We start from the raw sequence: 18,542 nt of genomic DNA, 5'->3' as shown, positions 1-18,542 counted from the left end.
TAAAAGCATCACAAAGCTACAAAACAGCATTTTTCTTTTTTTTACAAAAGCAAGACTGCAGCTTAAAAATAAAAGAAGGAAACAGTTCACATTCATAAATCCTGTGGTGTGTTCGGTGTGTTCGGTGAGATGGTGAAGTGGCACTGAAACACTAAATATAGAATGACCGGTCATTCTGCTTCAGAGGCACAATGAATGAACGTCTACAGGGATATATCATCTTTATATCTATATGTAGGTGATTGTGTGCGTCTGCGTTGCAACGTCATTTATTTGTAGAATATATAAGTGAATGGGTTTCAGTAGCAGAAGGAATAGTAACTGTAATACAATAAGATTAATAGATAATAAGTGTTTGGTTCACCTTCATTTTCACTGCTTCCAACACCGGGCTTCACTATCTGAGCCGGAGCACTTGTTTCCACCTGCTGGGAGCACTAGGTGGGTGGAGACATAAAGTCAGGTAACTTATTCAATTGAGATGTTTTATTATATAAGAATCGAGTTCATCCAGAGCCTCAACACTGGAATAAAAGCACAAAAGTACAGTTATATCTATCGTACAGATAGATACTGTCTGTAGACTGGTTTTATTTGTATATAATATAATCTGGATATACACACTGGGTCCTTTTTATCTAGAACAAGGTGATAAAGTAACAGTGACCAAATAATGGCTCAAAGGTACGCTAGCTTTCTGCTCTGAAAAAAAATCTGGTGTTTGTTAAAAAGATAAAAAAGATAAAAGATAAAAGCTACAAACACATTTAGAAAGTTAGTTAATTTTAGCACAATTCTATTGTTTCAATTGTTTTCCTAATATTTGCTATCATGTGCAACTAACAAGTTACCAAATAATGTAGATTAGCTGGCTAGATAGCTAATTAGCAAGCTAACGATTAATTTGGTCTAGTAAGCTAGTTAGTTGTGTTATTAGCTAAAAAACAGCTAGCTAGTCTTTTTTAACATAGATGAGAGCAGCCAGTACCATAATCCTTTTGGAATTTTTTATCCTTTCTAACAAGTATTTTCAGGACTGCTTGTTTAGCGCTAAGATAGCTGTGTTTTCACAGAGACGCAGTTATGCAGGTGTTTATGAGTATCTCACCAGTTTTACTGTACGCAGGGTTTTAGAAATACAGAGGTCAAAAACTGAACTGAACTTTGAGACTATTTGTTTGAACTCGTCACTGCCGTTTACTGGTTAAAGTTGACTTGAAATAAATCAAAAACTCTAAGCAGGAAAACAACAGAAGCGCTTCCTGTTGAAGCCTGGTGTGGAAGCCCGTCTATAAAACTCACCCTGACTCTGAAGGTGCTTTAACATGCTATAACTGTGTAATAATCCATGTGTGTAGATATAGTTGGTTGTCAGATATTACATTCAGTATCTGTGTCGCCCTAAATCTAAAGTAGTAAATGCTGTTTAGGCCGTTATGTGATCTCCCGTAAAGCTCTTCTTGTTGCAGTATGTGGTGCTCCGTCTCGGTCCTCAGCGTAGGCAGTCAATCACAAACTAGTATTTCTACCCGTCCCCCCTCTGGTTTGTCCAGTATATGGTGGTGTTGCTGCTTACTGTGTGTTTGTGTTCGTAACTGGACATTCACAGTGCAGCAGTGAACTATACAGTAATTTGTGAGAAGAAATTTAGATGAAAAAGCACATTATGAAGTTCCACCTTTACTATAAAAGTGTGCTGTTGGACAGTAAATTAATTTGTGTGCAGGCTTTTCTGATGTTTGGATGGCTCTTTAGTGGCAGCGTGGGTAAATGTTCTTTTAATTATGTAATAACCCTCTTCATCAAGAGGATGAAGAGGATTTTATACCGTAGGTGAGGATATAGCTCGACAAGCCTCCTGAATTCTCAGTGTTATTTTCATTGCAGTTGTCAGAAATCATAATACATGAAAAATAATCTGTTTTTTGATGAGAATTTTGGTCATAATTAGCATTTTACAGATTTAGGATACAGCAGTGGGGATAAACAACTCAGGTAGTAATCATTAAATGCAAAAAAGGGGCTTTTTCTGTGTTCAGTAAGAGGTCATGAGGTGGTCTTATGGCGTGTTCACACAGAAAGCGAGGCAAATTTTTGGTGCAATAAGACAAAGTCAATGCAAAGATGTGAAAAGATGCAAATTTGCGCCGCACACTTCTATAAACCAAGTTAGCAAAACCCTGATCAATCCAAACTCTGTTCAGAAAACATTTTAGCGGTATTTTAAATATTTATTGCAATTAAATTGTTTATTTTAGGCTCAAGAGACAGAAGTGCTAATAAACAGAATAGTAGTACAGTTTTCACTTCCAATCTTGGATTTTGAGGTCGGGGTTAGTTCAGTTTTATTTGTATAGCAACAATTCATAACAAAAGTTATCTCAGAACACTTTTCAAATGGAGCCGGTTTAGACTGAACTTGTAAAATTAGTGACAGATCTAACAGTTCCCACCATGAACAAGACCTTGGCGACAGTAGCAAGGAAAAGCTTCCTTTTAAGAGGCAGAGACCTTGGACAGACAGCGACTACTGTGGTTTTTCCAACTTCTCTAGTTCGGAAATCCGACTTTGGGGGACGTTCCAGTTGAAATTTCCAACTGGGAACTCTTTTTAAATGGAAAATTTGCTTTGCATTTAGTGTGAACACACCATCACCATGTGACATATATTCATGTGGTCAAGATTGAAGAAGGAAAAAGCAGCTCAGTACAGAATTTATTTTTAGAAAATATCCGATCTGTGAAAAACTTTGAAAAAAAGACTTTGAGCTGCAGAATGTTTACAGGTTTACTTTTTTAGGTCATATACTGAATTTATTTAATCTTTGCGGTAGAAAATCACTAAAAAGTTAATTTCTTTTGTTATTTGTCCTGGACATTAAGAACCTCTTAACATTAACACAACTAAATCTGTTGAGACTGATCTTTGTATTCATCCTGCAATGACGTCAACACAGTAACAGTGTTTATCCCTCCAGCCATTTTGGGCTTGAACTATATATTGAAATATAGAATTTTCTGTGGCTGTATGATTATCTTCAGATGCCAGGTAGTGGAGTTTGGCACATAGGACACTGTAATAGTGTGAAAGTAAGTCTTTTCTATAAGTTTCTAGTTAGGAATTTTAGGAACTATTTTGCTTTGACGATATAAATTATTAATGAGGTCCTTTTTAAGCAGTGATAAACTGAAACGCTCTGCAACCTTTGTAAATTAAAGACGTACAGGTGGTTTATATCCCTGAATTCATGTGCCAACAAAGCAACAGAGATTTAGTGTTTCAAATTCTGTTGAATTTTTCTTTTTTTTCAACTGGAAAGTTTGTATGCATAAAGTGGTGACATACAACTCAAGAGCACAGTGGTGTAAAAAACAAAACAAAATTAAAGTGACGAGATCAGAAATTCCAGTTTCAGGACAGAACTGATCCTCAAAAATGGTAAAACACGACTGCCAGCAACTAACCAGTGTTTTGTTACGTCCTCCCCCTCTCTCGCTCTCATTCACACACTCACCAACGACATACAAAACAAAGAGACAGGAGACTTTTGGTTCCAGTATCGCCCTCCAACCATCACCCCTAGACTGGTGCATTATCATGCAAACCATGCAAAAAACAATGAAAATGTATTCATATAAAAAAATAAGTGTTACAAAATGGCATAGCAAGTATATGTATCCATTCAATCGCTTTTTCCGTTTCCTGATATCCTGAACTTTGCAGTGTCTACACTAAAAATCGCATGCGTTACATGCAGTGCGGTTGGCTTTGCAGCGATAAAGCTTTTGGGTGTATATAGTATGTATATTAATGTTCTTTTTTTAATGCTAAATTTTTGCGAAGAGTGCGCTGTACAGAGTTTTACTTTACAAACGGTCTGGTTTCCCTTTTTTTTTTCTGGGCAGTCTCGATGCCATGGCTCTCTCTGTCTGGATGACGGTCGCTTTGATGAGGCCCCTGAAGGTCAATGACCTCGCTCACGACCTCGCAGCATCAAGGCGGATATTAGACCCACCTTTTCCTCCAAATGGTTTGGTCCGGAGGCTTTTGACCCAAACTGATTTGGGTTTAGAGGCATGGGTTTGGATTTAAAGTCTTAACTCAGAGTTGTGGATTTCTGTGCGATTACACATTCACCTCTCAGGGCGGCGTGTTCCACACAGCGTCACCGAATCCCTCCCCCGTTGAGGAGAGCGGCAGGGGCCCCCCGCTGGGTGTAAAGGGGTCTGTGTCCGTGTCTGTCTCCCCCTCCGCCAGGTAGCTCGGTCTGGGTCTCGTCCAGCTGGCGTCCCCGGTCGCCACCCCGGCCCCCATCGACAAGTCCTCCCCTTCCTCCCCTTCCCGCTCCCCAGAGATACTGAACCCGCTGGGTGAGCGCTCCAGCTCCTCGTGGTTCACAGATAGCATGGAGAGCGGCGAGTCGCCCCCCCGCCCCCCTGTGGTCCTGCCCAGTCCCACTGACAAGTCCTGCAGGGAGCTGATGGGCAACACTGTGGGACGTTCGGTGTAGGTGGGGATGGCAGCTGGAGGGTAGCGTGGGTGGAGGTGTGATGATTGGGGTTGATGGGCTGAAGGTGCTCGGCTTCCACCAGCCGACCCCGTCGCCTCCCCACCTCCTCTTCCTCTGCCGTAGTATGGATTTACCTTGCTGACAGGCACCTGGTACGACATGTGCGGGAACGCCTCGGCGTAGTTGAAGAAAACCCGACGGATCTCGCCGTTCCCCGTAGGATCGCAGGCCTCCAGGGTCATGTGGGCGGCGCCGGCAGAGTCCACCTGTAGGTGCTCAGTGTGCTGGATGTGCATGTCCACCAGGAAGTCTAACTTCTTCTCCATGTCCTCAACCTGAGACACAAACACATTACACCAGCGGTACTGATGATGATGAAATGGTTACAGTAAGTAAGAACTATAAGTGAGGTAACAAGTTTTTGATCCCACAACAAATGTGTGAATGTTGTCAGTGGTTAGTCAGGGTAAGAGTTTGGTCACACCTTCTGGGTTGTGAAGCACAACTAATACTATAACTTTCTCTATTTTGGACTTTCCTTCTCTCCTCACCATTAAAGGTCAACACTGTGCTGTTTACAATTGGTCAAACGTTGCCTATGTGATCAAATTCATTGGTCATAGTGATACTATTGAAGAGAAAAGATTTTCTTGTTTGAAACCTTGCTGAACTTGGTGTGACCAACTTCTGTGGCCAATGGATGGTCTTTGGCGGATTAATTTCACCTCAAAGAATTGCCCCTAAAACTCTGTAATGCAAATAATGAATCTCTAAAAGCAAGAGGTATCTGATCTTTATAGGTTTGCATCTGAATTTGACTGAGTTGGTTTGTCTGATACATCAACTACTAGCAATTGTATTCTCAGTCAACAAGTTTTGATTATTAATGAATTATGCAAAGAAAATGTCACAAATAAAATCAGCCATGAAATCCGGCAGTTTAGGCCACATTTCTTTTCACACTTTGACTGAAAGTCAACTCTTTTCTCTGTTCATTACCTCCACCAAGGACGTTCTGTTTGTTCATTGATTTTTATTAAACTTGATTTGGTGTACATAGGTCATACATAAATAGATTAGCCCCTCCAGGAAGTTGCCACATCTCTCATTTACCCTCCATCAGTTTTATTCTCATTGCCTATTTTTTAGTTTCTCCTGCAATTTCATTCCAAACAAAAGCCTAAAAACAACCCAACAATCATTGCAAATTTATAGAAAAGCATCAGTGAAAATAGGGATTTTAAGCCACAACGATCCTGGAGGGACTAGTTAGGTGCTTTGCAGTTCTGATCCTCACCTGTCTCTCCACCCTGACAAATCTACCCATCATGCTTTGGTCTTCGGCATCTGGTATGGAGGCGGCTTTGGCTAGGTAGGACTCTTGCCTGGAACACAAGGACACTGAGTAGACATGGACTGCACAGACATTTGTTACATGGAAATGAACAAAAGATTCACCTGCACAGAGTTACTTAAAATGAAAGATGTTTCCTAACATTGGAACCATTTACAGAATATAAAAGACAAATTAATAGTATATAATAATAATATATGTGACATAATGAAAATAAATACTAGTTTTAATACTAAAGTAACATTATTTTAGCACAGTTGTTAGTCATGTTCTTTTTCAGTCTAGTATTATAACATTGTTAGTACCTGGGTGACTGATTGGGCGGGTAGGTAAAGGGCGTTTTCTGAGTTTTCTTTTGTTTTGGGGTGAGGGGGGGTCCAGGGGCAAGAATCATGTCGATCCTTAAAGGAAGAGAAACAAGATGAGCTTGAGGAAGAAGAAATATTTACTTTACTCAAACAGACTCCTTCATCTTTAGTGTAGCTGCTGACCTTGTCTGTAGGTATTTAATTCTGCAGAGCATGTCCAGATGTCCGGCAGAGTACTGCTCAATCACGTCTTTGACATCGTAAGGCCTCAGAGTTTCCTTAAACCGCTTCTTGTTCAAGAGGAATTGCATGATCCTATGAGACAGAGTTCAAATCAACAGTTCAGACGTTAAAGTGACAGAATCCATTTTTATCAAACTTGGGAAACAGAGGGCATTCTCTCTTTGTTAAAGTCTGTTAGATGTTGCAGATGTCCCTGGTTCAACTTTGAAAAACTTTACAGTTTTCCTAAGCAATGATAATCGTCTTTTCAGGCATGATAACTCTTGGTTTCATCTACACATCCATCCATACATCCACACTCCTTAGCCTAGTCTGGGTCCACTGTAGCAGGTAGCCCAGACATCCTTTTCCCTCACCTTCTCCCCATGTCCACCAGCTCTTTCTGGTGGATCCCAAGATGTCCCCAGGTCAGATGGGTTATGTAATCCCTACTTATAAATACTTTGGTTTTGACACTCTGAAGTCCTTCTGGATGTCCAAGCTTTTCATCGGGTCTCTATGGGTCAGCCCAGCCACCCTATGATGATTTTGCCTTTTTCTGTGATCTCGTTCTTTCGGTCATTACCCAAAGCTCACAACCACAGCTGCACTTTCAGACCTATCTCGCTCTTCACCACAACTGGTACAGTGTCAGTATTACTGCTTAATCTTGTGCTCCATCTTACCATCACTCATAAACAAGATGAATAGAATTCCTTTATTGAAGCTGACCTCAAACCACCTCAGTATGTGTAAAATCTATCTTAAAACAGCATTGGCAATCTATACCAGGTACATGTGTTGGTTCAATAACCAGCCTAGTCTTTGGTGTGCATTCGCCAGACAACTCTTGCTGGGATCAAACCCAACATCTTTTAGCTCTTTGAAAGTCTTCAACCTTGAGTCCACACTGCCACTCAGTGAGCTCCTTCTTTTGTCTCACAGATCTCCCACTTTGAGCCGACATGAACCCGCCTCCTCCCAGAGTCAGCGGCTGCTGGACGAGCTTCAGTGTTTGGCAGAAAGTATTGGGTCTTGAAACTAAAACCCTCTGGGTCTGAGCATCCCATTTAGAGACCCATTCTGCCCCAAGATAATGGTGTGGAAGGAAGCTGCACTTTCACAGGGTTAATCACTCATCTCACAGGCCTTCACGCTAGATTGAATTCCTGCATTCTGTCAGCTGTGTGGCCTATAGATTTACCAGCACACTGTAAGCATGAGTGACTTCCCCCCACACTCTCTGTTTGTCACTGCTCACCCTTGTACTCCTGCTGTAATGAGGCTGAATCCTACCTCCATACTTGTGTCAAAGACTAAATTCAGCCACATGATCACTACAGTCAGTGTATTTGTATGCAAGCCCAGATCCAAACTAAAACTTTCTTTTTGTAGTGTTTCATGTAAACAAAGTTATATTTACATTGAGTGTTTCTCACCAAATAAATAAATCTATAACATGCATTGTTTGCATCAATGTTTGCTTGCTAGCACTTCTTCGCTCCGTCTTTGCTATAATTCTTTAAACGTTACCACCATGAACTGTTGATCAGTGAAAAAGCTTGAAACCATCGGTGTGTGTATCTAGGGATGGGAATTCATCAGATGTTATAGATACTAATGGCATTATTGATTCTGCTTATCGGTTCAGTTTTTTATTGATTACTGATTCCTGATTAATTTTCTGTGTGAAAGCCTACACAGGTTTTCAGTGTCAGTCTGAACGAGTTCTTGTTTTAAACTGTTTCTTTCTCTCTGCCACGACTTCTTCTTGTTGTAAGTGTCCATCAGTGTAGTTGCATGAGTTTGACGCAATTGTTTGTGCAATTGTCAGAAAACATGCTAGCACTGATAAAAAGGAATTTATAAGCTTGGTGGCATACGATTTTAATAGACTGCACAATTTGGAACCAGTTCTCTACTGGATTCCCATCCCTATTTGTTAGGCGTCACTCGTGAGTACAAGATTATAATAGAATGGGGAACTACTAGCACCTTCTAGTGATCAGAAACTCCAGAGTAGCTTTAACCTTTAACCCTGTCTGCTCTGGTTCAAAGTATCAGCATCACTGATGGGTGTGGTTTGGTGTGGTCGTACTTTGTTGCACCTGAGACAAAGCACAGACCATCATAAAATGTACATTTAAAGGTCCTGACCTGACTGCCCTGATGACGAGTTTCAGCGTGGGGATCATCTCCTCCATGAGGATGTCTGGGGGGAAACCCCGCTCCTCTAAGGCTGGGTCTGCCAGGGCTCCGGCATCTGACAAAGAAAAGAAGTAGAAAAACCTGATGATAACCATATGATTCGGTCCCAGTGCCCAAACTGAATCTTACAGACTGAACCCAACCTTTTATTGTGATGGCCTGTAGTTTCATACCTTCAGAGCTCTGGCGGAGTGTGTAGGCCTTCATGCGGAAGGCGGTGCGGAAGCGTTCCCGGTTACTGAAGCCGGCTGGTTTGGGCTCCTTGGAGGGACTTTCCTCTATGGAGTCGGCGTTACCTGTGAGCTTCTTGACCGACCCAACCGATGGCCGTGCATTGGGAAGGCGAACACGCTCCAGTAAACTCATTTTTTGACTGAAATGGAAGAAAAGTGAGAAGATGTAGAGGATGAAGAAGTCAGGTTGTATACAGAACTACACTAAGTGGTAACCAGCGAGATTTAATGTCTTATGACACAGTTCTTCTAAAGAGAAACTTAAAAATGTATCAACCTTTTATGGCTCAAAAGTTGATGTCACTTCTTGTAACGTGTCCTCTGGGACAGAGTTGTAACTTTGGGGAGATGTTGCTGATTGCCACTTGCTCATCCCAAGTCAGCTGTGCCCAGACTCTCAAATTTAGATTTGCCAAGGACCCAGACACCTTGGCTTTAATAATGGTATTTGAGTCATTCAAATTATACCTGTTATTTTTCCTAGGAAGCCTACTTGGATTTAAGGGAAATTTCTTTAGACTTCTACAGCTTTTGAACAAGATGTATTTAGGACTGTAAATTAGAGTTGTCCCCATACCAATATATCGGCGAGTACATGTGTCTGTGCATTGATCAGATACCATGTCATTTATTAGCCCTAAAGCCAAAGCAGTGTCCCGTTTACCATTAATTTCCCTTAATTACCCTACTCTGACTCTGACAAAGTGTTTAACCTGAACCAGGCCATACAACAATGATAAATGGTAATCATACAGGTTTAGTAGTATACGGTTCTCGGTATCGGTTGATACAAAGTTCAGGTATCAGAATCGGTATTGGGAAGGAAAAAATTATAATATGTCACCAAGACATCAAGAAAAACCTGATTAAGACTTATAAATTCTCTCTGGGTTGGGTGTTTTCCTTGCCATAAACCAGATATTTCTTGGGCCATTTTCTGAGACCAAAGGAATCCCACTTACAGTCTCAGTAACAACTTTCCTTGAGTCTGACTTTCCTCTCACAGAGGAGTTAAAAAGTCTTCCCGGTCTGCTGCCTCATCGTTACCATGCTGCTCTGCTGGCAGAAGGAAGCCTCAAAGAGATTGGTCTCCTTTATTGTCCAATGGTTGACAATATTTGGCAGCACAAAGGCGAGAGCTCCCTGGGTAAAATAAGACTCCTGTGTGCCTTGGAAGAGGCAGAGAGGCGGGGTAACCGGAGCCGACAACAGCCCTCTGAAACGTGGAGCGTTCTCAGCGACTTTGCTCCCACAGCGGACACACAATATGAGGCTCTATGTGGCCTCGGGGCAGAATAGGGATGGCAGATTACGGCGCTGAGAGGCTGCAGAATAGGAAGCTTTAAAGGAAGAGAGAATCTCTTTCTGACTGCTTCTCGACCGAATAAAGAGCAGAAAATTACGAGTGATTATCTCGTGGCTCTGTGTAAACGAGGCAACACAGCAGGAATAAATAACGCTCCTTATCTCCCACAGCTCTCAAAAACACACACATATTGGTTTACTATGCTTGAACAACCCTGCAGTGATGATATTAAAAGATAATTCCGGTTTACTACAACTCTTATTTTCATATTATTTTCTACTGTTTCAAGCTCTTGTGATAAAACTGTGAGTTAGATGCTGAGATCTGGCATTCTTGGGGAAACTCAACACTATCAGACGATCAGACAGGTTAGAAACAAACCATCAGCTTGTCCACGTTATCTAAACCACTTTATCTGGAGGTTAAACTAAAAGTGAGTGCACCTTAAACGTCGGTAGTAATCCCTCATTGCTCAGGAAAACTGTGTGCACACAACTACAGGTCGATGTTAAAGCAAGAAGGAGGTCTGGAAACTGTGATGGATGTTTTGGTTTTACAAGTTATCTTCAAACTTATTTTTAGTAACGTCGTCGTGTTCCCAGATCTCAGATATCAACTTGGTGAGTAAAATGTTTGTAATAAAATGTTAAAATTTAAAGCAGCAGTTCCTGTGGTGGAAACGCAACTACAAGTCTAATTTTTTAGCCAATCGCACACTTTAATGAATTTCTTTGTCATCTCACAATCCCACAGTGCACCACAAAGCGTCTCTCCTGCAGGGATGCTGACGGCACTGTCAGCTAATCACAGAGGACGGCAGTAGAGGAAGTTGAAGCACTGTCTGGTTCAACAATGGTAAAGATGGTTTTACGGTTGTTAGTTTTGTGGTTTGTGGTCACTTTAAGACTCGGTTTGTAAAATGTACAACCTCCCATCAACAAAACTGAACATTATAAGCTTCCTAGAGCCTGCAAGTAGCTTTTTTTTCTTCCAAGGAAATGTGTTCCATTAAAGACCTTTATTACATGCTGAAACTGTTTTTCCTGTTATAAGTTAAATTATACTTTATTAATCCCTGTAGGGAAATTCATTCTCTGCATTTGACCCATCTTAAGCACCGAGGACCATCTCCAGATCTGAGCCAGTACCTCGGTCCTGGACATTGATTGGAGAATGGACTGAACCGATCTGCAGCTGTAAGATGCCACTAAATCAGAGGTCTCAAACTCTAACTGTCTTTTGGCCACTGCGTATTACGTATCACGTATTATTTACGTATACTTTTATTAGTTTTTTTTATGGTCTCTGAGTATACTTGCACTAAATCGATCACAAAATCAACCTGGTTCAACCCTGAATATGAAAATGACTAAAAGTGAAAATACAAACTGCTATAATATTCTATTAAAACTGTTTAATATAGATGTTCTCCTCACTCTGAAGGAGAGGAAGGACCTCTGGAGACCTCTGTCCTCAACTAACTCCAACAACACTGATCTCATTTTGGTAACACTGTCCTTACTGCAAAGGTCTGAAACCGGTTTTAACAGCGAACACACACACACTCAGATGGGGTGTAATTTTCTCTCAGTGTTGTGTTGAATAGATCACACAATACAACTGGATAACTCAGATAAAAGCTCTAATATCTCAGTGCAGCCAAACACACACACACAGTGTAAGTGGCTTATCGCCCTCTCGTCGGACATGGCAGCACTGTTGTAGTTCCTGGCAGCCGCCCACCTCTTCGCTCAGAGCAACGAGATAATGTCAGACTGCTAATTTCCCAGCCACTGATCCTACAGGAGACTTACAACTCAATCTACCTCTCTTTTATTTTATAACTCTGCATCTTTCACTGACTTTATTTATGTCTCTTCTTCCGTCTTTCTTACATTTTCTCTCAGTTTTTCTCCAAAATAATACAAGTAACTATATAAATTATAGGATTGAACAAGTACTCAGCTCAAATGAGTATCCGGTAGATAATAAACTTTGTACGATTATGAGTATCAAATAAAGTAAAGTATAAAATGCATCAATATTAACTAGAAGTTTAATCAATCATATGATTAAACTTCTGGTTAATCCCGCCTACTTCTGATTTAAGCCCAGTCCATTCCAAGTACAGTAGTAGTTTTTATGATCTCTATGTTTTTAATTTCTCATTTCATACCTGTAGAAGTTCACATATCAAGGCTTAATTTCACTCTATATTTGATCTCAGGATGAAGCACTGTGCCTTCCCACCGTTGTCCTGTCCTCAAGTGGAAGCAGAAATCTCAGATTCTTTAAAACCTGCACAAATAAAAAACTGAGCTCCGGTCCTCTCTATCAGCTTGTGTATCAGGGCTCCTGTATTTGCTGCTCAGTAGCTTTTAGCAGCAGTAACTTAATCCGGCGTGTTGAACATGGTGGCTCAGTGGAGGCCAGGAGGCGTCGGGGCAGAACGCTCCAATGTAATGAGACTGTGTTAGGACCGGGAGAGTCCAACAGCCCGAGACACCCACACCTAAACTGGACTGGGAAGTTTCCTCCCTTTTAATTCAGCTTGTGGCTGGTTGTATGATGGTACTGACGTCTTTTCACAAAAGCCGAATGGAAAAATAGCTTGTTGTTGTGGTAAATAAATACATGCACAGCAACACTTTCTACTTATTCTTTTAATAGACTTACAGAAATTCAACTTAATGTGAACAGAAAACTAGAGACTAGTTTTCCAGTCATGGAAACATGAAATTAATCTCTATATCGTCCTGAAAATCCTGGAACTTTTGAATTGTATTTCAGCCCCTCACTTAGATTATATAAACCTGGGTAAGTATTTTGTTTGCAACTCGACTTCAAAGTTGTTGTGGTTGATAATTTTATTGTTTATTGTTTCTGATACTGAATACCTCTTCTTTTTATAGGCCAATATGTTAGAAGATGAATTGTCTCTCAAATATAATAAAACTCTAGTTGATTTAAACTCTTGTTTATTCTCTCAGCAGTGGTGAGAACAGCCAAACGCTAACCGCCACAGTGACTGTCCTGTACTGTAAAGAGAATCATTCACAAATCAAACATCCTCAGTGAGATTTTTCTGACATGTTTTGATGTAGAGACTCATTAACATCCTTCCACATGATGGAGGAAATCATCAAACCCAAAGACCCCATCTTGGGCACTAATTACTGGTTCTAAACTGTCATTCATAATTGAAACGTAACTAATGGACTCACTAATAGGCTTCTAAAAAAAATCTCCCAGCATAAATGTCATCACAGCGGCCGGCGTGGACGAGTGGGAGTTTCATATCACCAGTCACAGATTTACCACCGCCATTAGCCCCGAGATTTATTTGACTATAGATTAATATATGAAGCTATTTAAAAGCGGATGGGGGAGGAGGGGTATTCTAGGAAACATTCATTAGTCTTTGTAGCATGTGTGGTTAATTAAAGAAAGTGTGTGATTTACAGTATTTCTGCCGGAGATCAAACAACTGTGACCTACCTCGCCATGGCCTCCAAGTGATCCTTCCTTTGGATGGAGAGAGAGAAAAAGTACAAAGTTAAAACATTGAGAGCTTAAATAGCCTTTAACAGTCGCTAAAAGTCAGAAGAGAAATCCCAAACTTTGATTTAAAGTTTAACTTAAACCCCTAAACTATAGCTACCTCCCTCCTATAAGCAGCCACTTGTCAGAATCTCCGTGTCCGCACTGGAAACACAGAGAGTCCGCTGGAGCTTTTAGTCACTAGAAGCACAGTGGTGGCGGTTTGTAAAAGTTTCTGTGGGGTACTTGGGTTGTAAAGTTGCAGAGTCTAGATGTTTGTTTTATAGAAGCTGTCAATAGCAAAATTCAATTGCAGTAGCCGGTTTCAACCAGCAGAAGATGGTCGCTGTGAAGTCTTATCGCAAAATAATTCAAATACAAAAAAACCCTAAATTTTGTGCAATTTTAATGCCTTTTTTTCTTTTCTTTTAACATTTCGTGTTACGTACCTGAAACAGGGAAGAGAGATGATCGTTTCATAAAATCTCCACGTGGCAATAAGGTCTTCCCTGATTGGATTGGTGGAATAATATCGCCAGGCAGACTTTGAAATAAACAGAACAGCAAACAGTGAGTATTTTGATATTATGTCATGTGAGAAGGTTGCTGCTGATGCCAGGTAGCGTCTCACCTGGATGAGCCCGGCGGCAGGATGTCTGCGCTTCTCAAAGTGCTTCTGTCTGTGCTGCTCCTGGACCTTCAGAGCCAAACCTGAACCCAGGATCCCCTGCAACCACAAAAACCCTCTCAGAAATACCACTATGTGCAGGTTATCCTACAAAAAGTTAAGCTTCTTTCGAGGTTCAAGGTGTCAATTCTCACTCTAAAGGCCATTTAGCTGTGATCTTATGTGCGTCACTTGATGCGCTAAGCTTCTGTGCAGACTGAAGGAGGTAAAATAGCAAAGGACGAGCCAATCTGAGGAGTCGAAATATGTGCTGGTGTGTGAGTGTACGTAGAAAACAACCTTTTAGCACCCTTTTATTCAGATTGATTGCCCCAAAGTGTTGTAGATGTAGATGCTAACTTGCATATGTTGGGCAATTAGTATAATTACCATTAATAAATGACATGTATAATAATACAAAAACAAAATTGGCATTTAAACTGGAATTGGCTGATTTTTATTCATTTTGAGTCAATTTTGAGGTTATTTTTACTTAATATATAACCGCAGCAGCAAAGACGGGAGGTCAGTGACAAAATGCTGCTTCGTTAGCCTAGCTAGCTAACAAAATGCTAACAGAAAACTGCCATTTTGGACATAGATTCAGAATCTTCAATAACGCCCCAAACCAATCCTTTATTGTAAAGAATCAGCCAAGCAGTTACTGGAATAGGTGGTAAATTAATGCTAATTTAGCTCATTATAAATTGCCCAACTTAACAACTCTAATTTCAGATCTGTACCTTTAATTACTCCTGACTTTACTAACTAATCTGTTAATCCATGTTAAATGTATTAATTAAATACAATAGAGGAGCACCCACTGCAGGCAAAGCGAAGAAGGACACTCCGATCAGAGCAAAAGTGCCGGCTAACAGTCTTCCAGCCCAGGTCTTTGGGGTTTTGTCCCCATAACCGATGGTGGTCAGCGTGATCTGCAAAAGAGACAAAGATTACACCTTAATTTAAGTTTCCACTGTTACTGTCAAAAGTCAAAAAGAATAAAAATTGGCCCAATGGGAGTTGAAATACGACTACTTTGTACTAAAATGTCAGAAATGGATTCAGCATCCTCAATAACCTCCAAAACCACTCTTTTATTGTCCAAACTGGCCAAACCGTTGCAGAAATATTGTTCATACAGGTAATTAATGATAATTATTGTAATTGTCCAACATATGTAAGTTAGCATCCNNTGGACCCAAACTGAACATTTCTAATGTAAAACTTTGGGGTACTGAACGTTTCCCAGGAAATCGTCTATATACTGTAGTTCTGTTGAGATCTCTGCCTTGTGACCTCTGCCATCGATCGTGCTCGGCCTTGTGACCTCTGCATCGATCCACTGAAGGACAGTGTTGAGTGTTTTTAAAAAGGGTCACAATTCAGTGTCTTGCTCAAGGACACTTCAGCGGGGCAGATGCTGGCTGTCACAGAACTTGAACCCCGGCCTCCGGGTTGAAGGACGGTCTCGTTAACGAGGTGCTTCCCCCGACCAGAAGGCATTCATTAGAGCACGAGGGTCCACCAAGACCGGACAACCATACAACACGACCACCGGCTCGCTCTCTGGATTCTCCAACAAAAGCATCATGTTCAGGCTTTTAAGTTGTGAATGCAGCAGAATATCAGGCTAAAAACTGATAATTGTTTTCAGGCAGAAATCACACATTTGACTCAAAGCTGAAATGTTTTCAGTTGGTCATTTGGCCGACATGCTGCCGCCAAAATCCTCACCGAACTTTGAAGATATTTAACTTTCAAACTGACAAACAGACGGAGGAAGAGAAGATAATATAACCTCATAGCAAATCAGATTAACAAGTAATTTAGTCTAATATCAATGTTTAAGATTTATTTTTGATTAAACAGAATGAATTGTACCAATGTGGTGACACTTGTTTTAGGATTTTGTTGAAATTAATTTAAGCATTTAAGACCAAACGTCTGGTATCAAGAGAGTTTATTAGATTAAATAATTTCATTCACTAATTACTCTGGTCGGTCTCCGACTGAAACTGCTGTTTATCATCTATTCGTGATTAAGGATTTATTTCCACCAAACCAGAGTCTGTGATTGTTGAACGACCTTACCAAAAGACGTTTTGGTGAGTTTTATTCTGTTCTCTGTCCACTTTAAATGAAGGTTAATACTGAGATAAGTAATTCGTGTGTGTTTTGTCTTCCTGGAGTCTGGTGAAGGTGATAGTATATTACGGTTGGTTTGTGGCTAAACTAAAGGTCTATCTCTGTAGGGATCCTTTCCATGAAGGTGGATTTAAAAGTAGAACCATACAGAAACATATTGTAATGTACGTACCAGCCCCCACCACAGTGCGTCGGCATAGGTGTCGAAGTCCTGCGGTTTGGGCTGAGCGGTGGGGTTTTCCTGGTTGGACACATCCATGGAGACGTCGTCCTTCTCCACCAGGTAGACCAGGAAGGACGCCAGGATGAGAGACAGGAAGCCGATGTACCAGGCTGTGATCAGCTCCTACACAAACACAATCACACATGAAACAAAGACGTCTCCTTGTATTTCTCCACATAAAGAAATCTTTTTCAGTTATAATTTGTCTTCAGTCTCACTTTTTCTGTTAAAGGGATCGTGAGGAAATCGTGAACTCTGTGAGTGTATCGTTATTATCTTATTGTTAGTTTCATCCATCATTTTTTATCAGTTATCTTAACAGTGCTCAGTAAGTCAGTTAATATCTGGAGGTGAGTTCACAATCGACCCAGGACCATTTCTTAACACTTGTATTTTATGTTTTTGCAATTTTAACTTTCTCCTGCAACTTTATTGCAAAACATGCCTAAAAACGTAACATGCATCACAATTGTTTAGAAAAGCAATGAAATCTGACATTTTAGGTCACAACAATCCCCCCAAAAGGCAGCGAAATCCTATAGGTGTAAACATAAGTATATAAATAAATATATATAAAGAGTGAGTTGAGTGTTTTTGTTCATTGCGGGGGAATAAATGTTGAATGTTTAATGTAATTTCCATCCTTATACTTTAATTCAACAGCTTTCAGTGCTTAAACTTTAGTTTTCTTTATATAAAAGTACTTGTTGCGTTCTTCCTCCAGTTAGTTTTTGTGTGTTGCTATGTTGTGTAAAGCAAACAATAAAGTCATCCGAATCTGATCCATCATCATGTGACGCTGCAGTTTCTCCAGTTCCTACCTTACTGTGTGCGTAGATGGCGGACCCCAGCAGTTTCCAGGTTCCCCCCCTCCGGTCCATACGCAGCATCCGTAGGATCTGCAGGAAGCGCAGGCTGCGCAGGGACGTGGCCAACACGTTACCCTGGTTCCTTACCGCCACCACTGGCACCGAGGCAATCAGCACGAAGATGTCTGAGACAGCGGAAACACTGTTTAATGAATCTGACCCCACACAGTTATTAGGACTTCTTTTTGAAGTTAAGAATTCATTATAAAGAGCTGCTGGATTAATTCCTAATGAGAGCCGTTAATCGCTGTTAATAAGATTCTGTTTTATCACATAAAGACTGAAAGCAGAACATATTCTGATGTTTAATAGTTGTTAGATTGTCCTGATTCCTTCGACAAATTAGATTATTTCTTTTGATTTTGGATTATTACAGAAAATTATATTTACAGTTTTTGTTCAGGAAAATAATCTTCAGAAATTAACTTTTATGATTGTTAAAGCATGAATGGGATCGGCAGAAGTAAAAAGCTAACATTAAGGACTACATCACGTTTGCACTAAACGTCCAACTAGTAATTAAATGTTTTATTTAAAATCTATAAATTGTAACGTTTGAGTTTGTAAGAGTATAAACACCACAAGGCTGTAAAGTGGACGAGTGAGTAGAAAAGCACCTTCTGTAGTCTCCTTTAGCTGCTTCTTAGCAACCACCTTTTTTAAAACACGTAAAGCTTCAACAATCACAGGTGAGGTATTTACTGACGTATTTTATGTTTTACACATTAAGCTCTTATAGTCGAGGTTAAATGAAAAATGTTAACCCTTTAAGGTCACATCCTCAGTTATATTGATCCACTATTTAACAATGTAAGACAATTTGTTTTTATAAAAAGTAAATTTCTTTGTATTTTCATAACAAAATGCAATCATTTTGTCTTCCTGTAAAACAAAATGTGACACGTGCTTACAGACAGAGGACAGTGTGAAGACAGCGGTACCGAGGTGATTTA

At 40.4% G+C, this 18,542-nt stretch overlaps 1 protein-coding gene across 1 annotated transcript in view; it reads right to left on the bottom strand.

The window, feature by feature from the left end:
• Positions 1-4,020: 4,020 nt before the first annotated feature.
• Positions 4,021-18,542, bottom strand: part of kcnq3 (potassium voltage-gated channel, KQT-like subfamily, member 3) — a 79,658-nt gene continuing 65,136 nt past the window's right edge. The window contains exons 6-17 of the mRNA XM_035670309.1: positions 17,542-17,714; positions 16,670-16,843; positions 15,174-15,284; positions 14,314-14,409; positions 14,132-14,226; positions 13,641-13,667; positions 8,777-8,976; positions 8,553-8,658; positions 6,357-6,488; positions 6,171-6,266; positions 5,809-5,896; positions 4,021-4,846 (exon numbers count right to left, since the gene is read on the bottom strand). Of these exons, the coding sequence (XP_035526202.1) occupies positions 4,142-4,846; positions 5,809-5,896; positions 6,171-6,266; positions 6,357-6,488; positions 8,553-8,658; positions 8,777-8,976; positions 13,641-13,667; positions 14,132-14,226; positions 14,314-14,409; positions 15,174-15,284; positions 16,670-16,843; positions 17,542-17,714 (2,003 nt within the window). The 3' untranslated portion in view covers positions 4,021-4,141. The remainder of the gene's footprint in view (positions 4,847-5,808; positions 5,897-6,170; positions 6,267-6,356; positions 6,489-8,552; positions 8,659-8,776; positions 8,977-13,640; positions 13,668-14,131; positions 14,227-14,313; positions 14,410-15,173; positions 15,285-16,669; positions 16,844-17,541; positions 17,715-18,542) is intronic.

This window comes from Morone saxatilis, unplaced genomic scaffold (genome assembly GCF_004916995.1).
Source record: "Morone saxatilis isolate NCDOM2014 unplaced genomic scaffold, NCSU_SB_2.0 Contig23, whole genome shotgun sequence".
NCBI lineage: Eukaryota > Metazoa > Chordata > Actinopteri > Moronidae > Morone > Morone saxatilis.
Note: the sequence above shows the minus strand (reverse complement) of the source record. Positions and strands in the feature narration are given on the sequence as shown.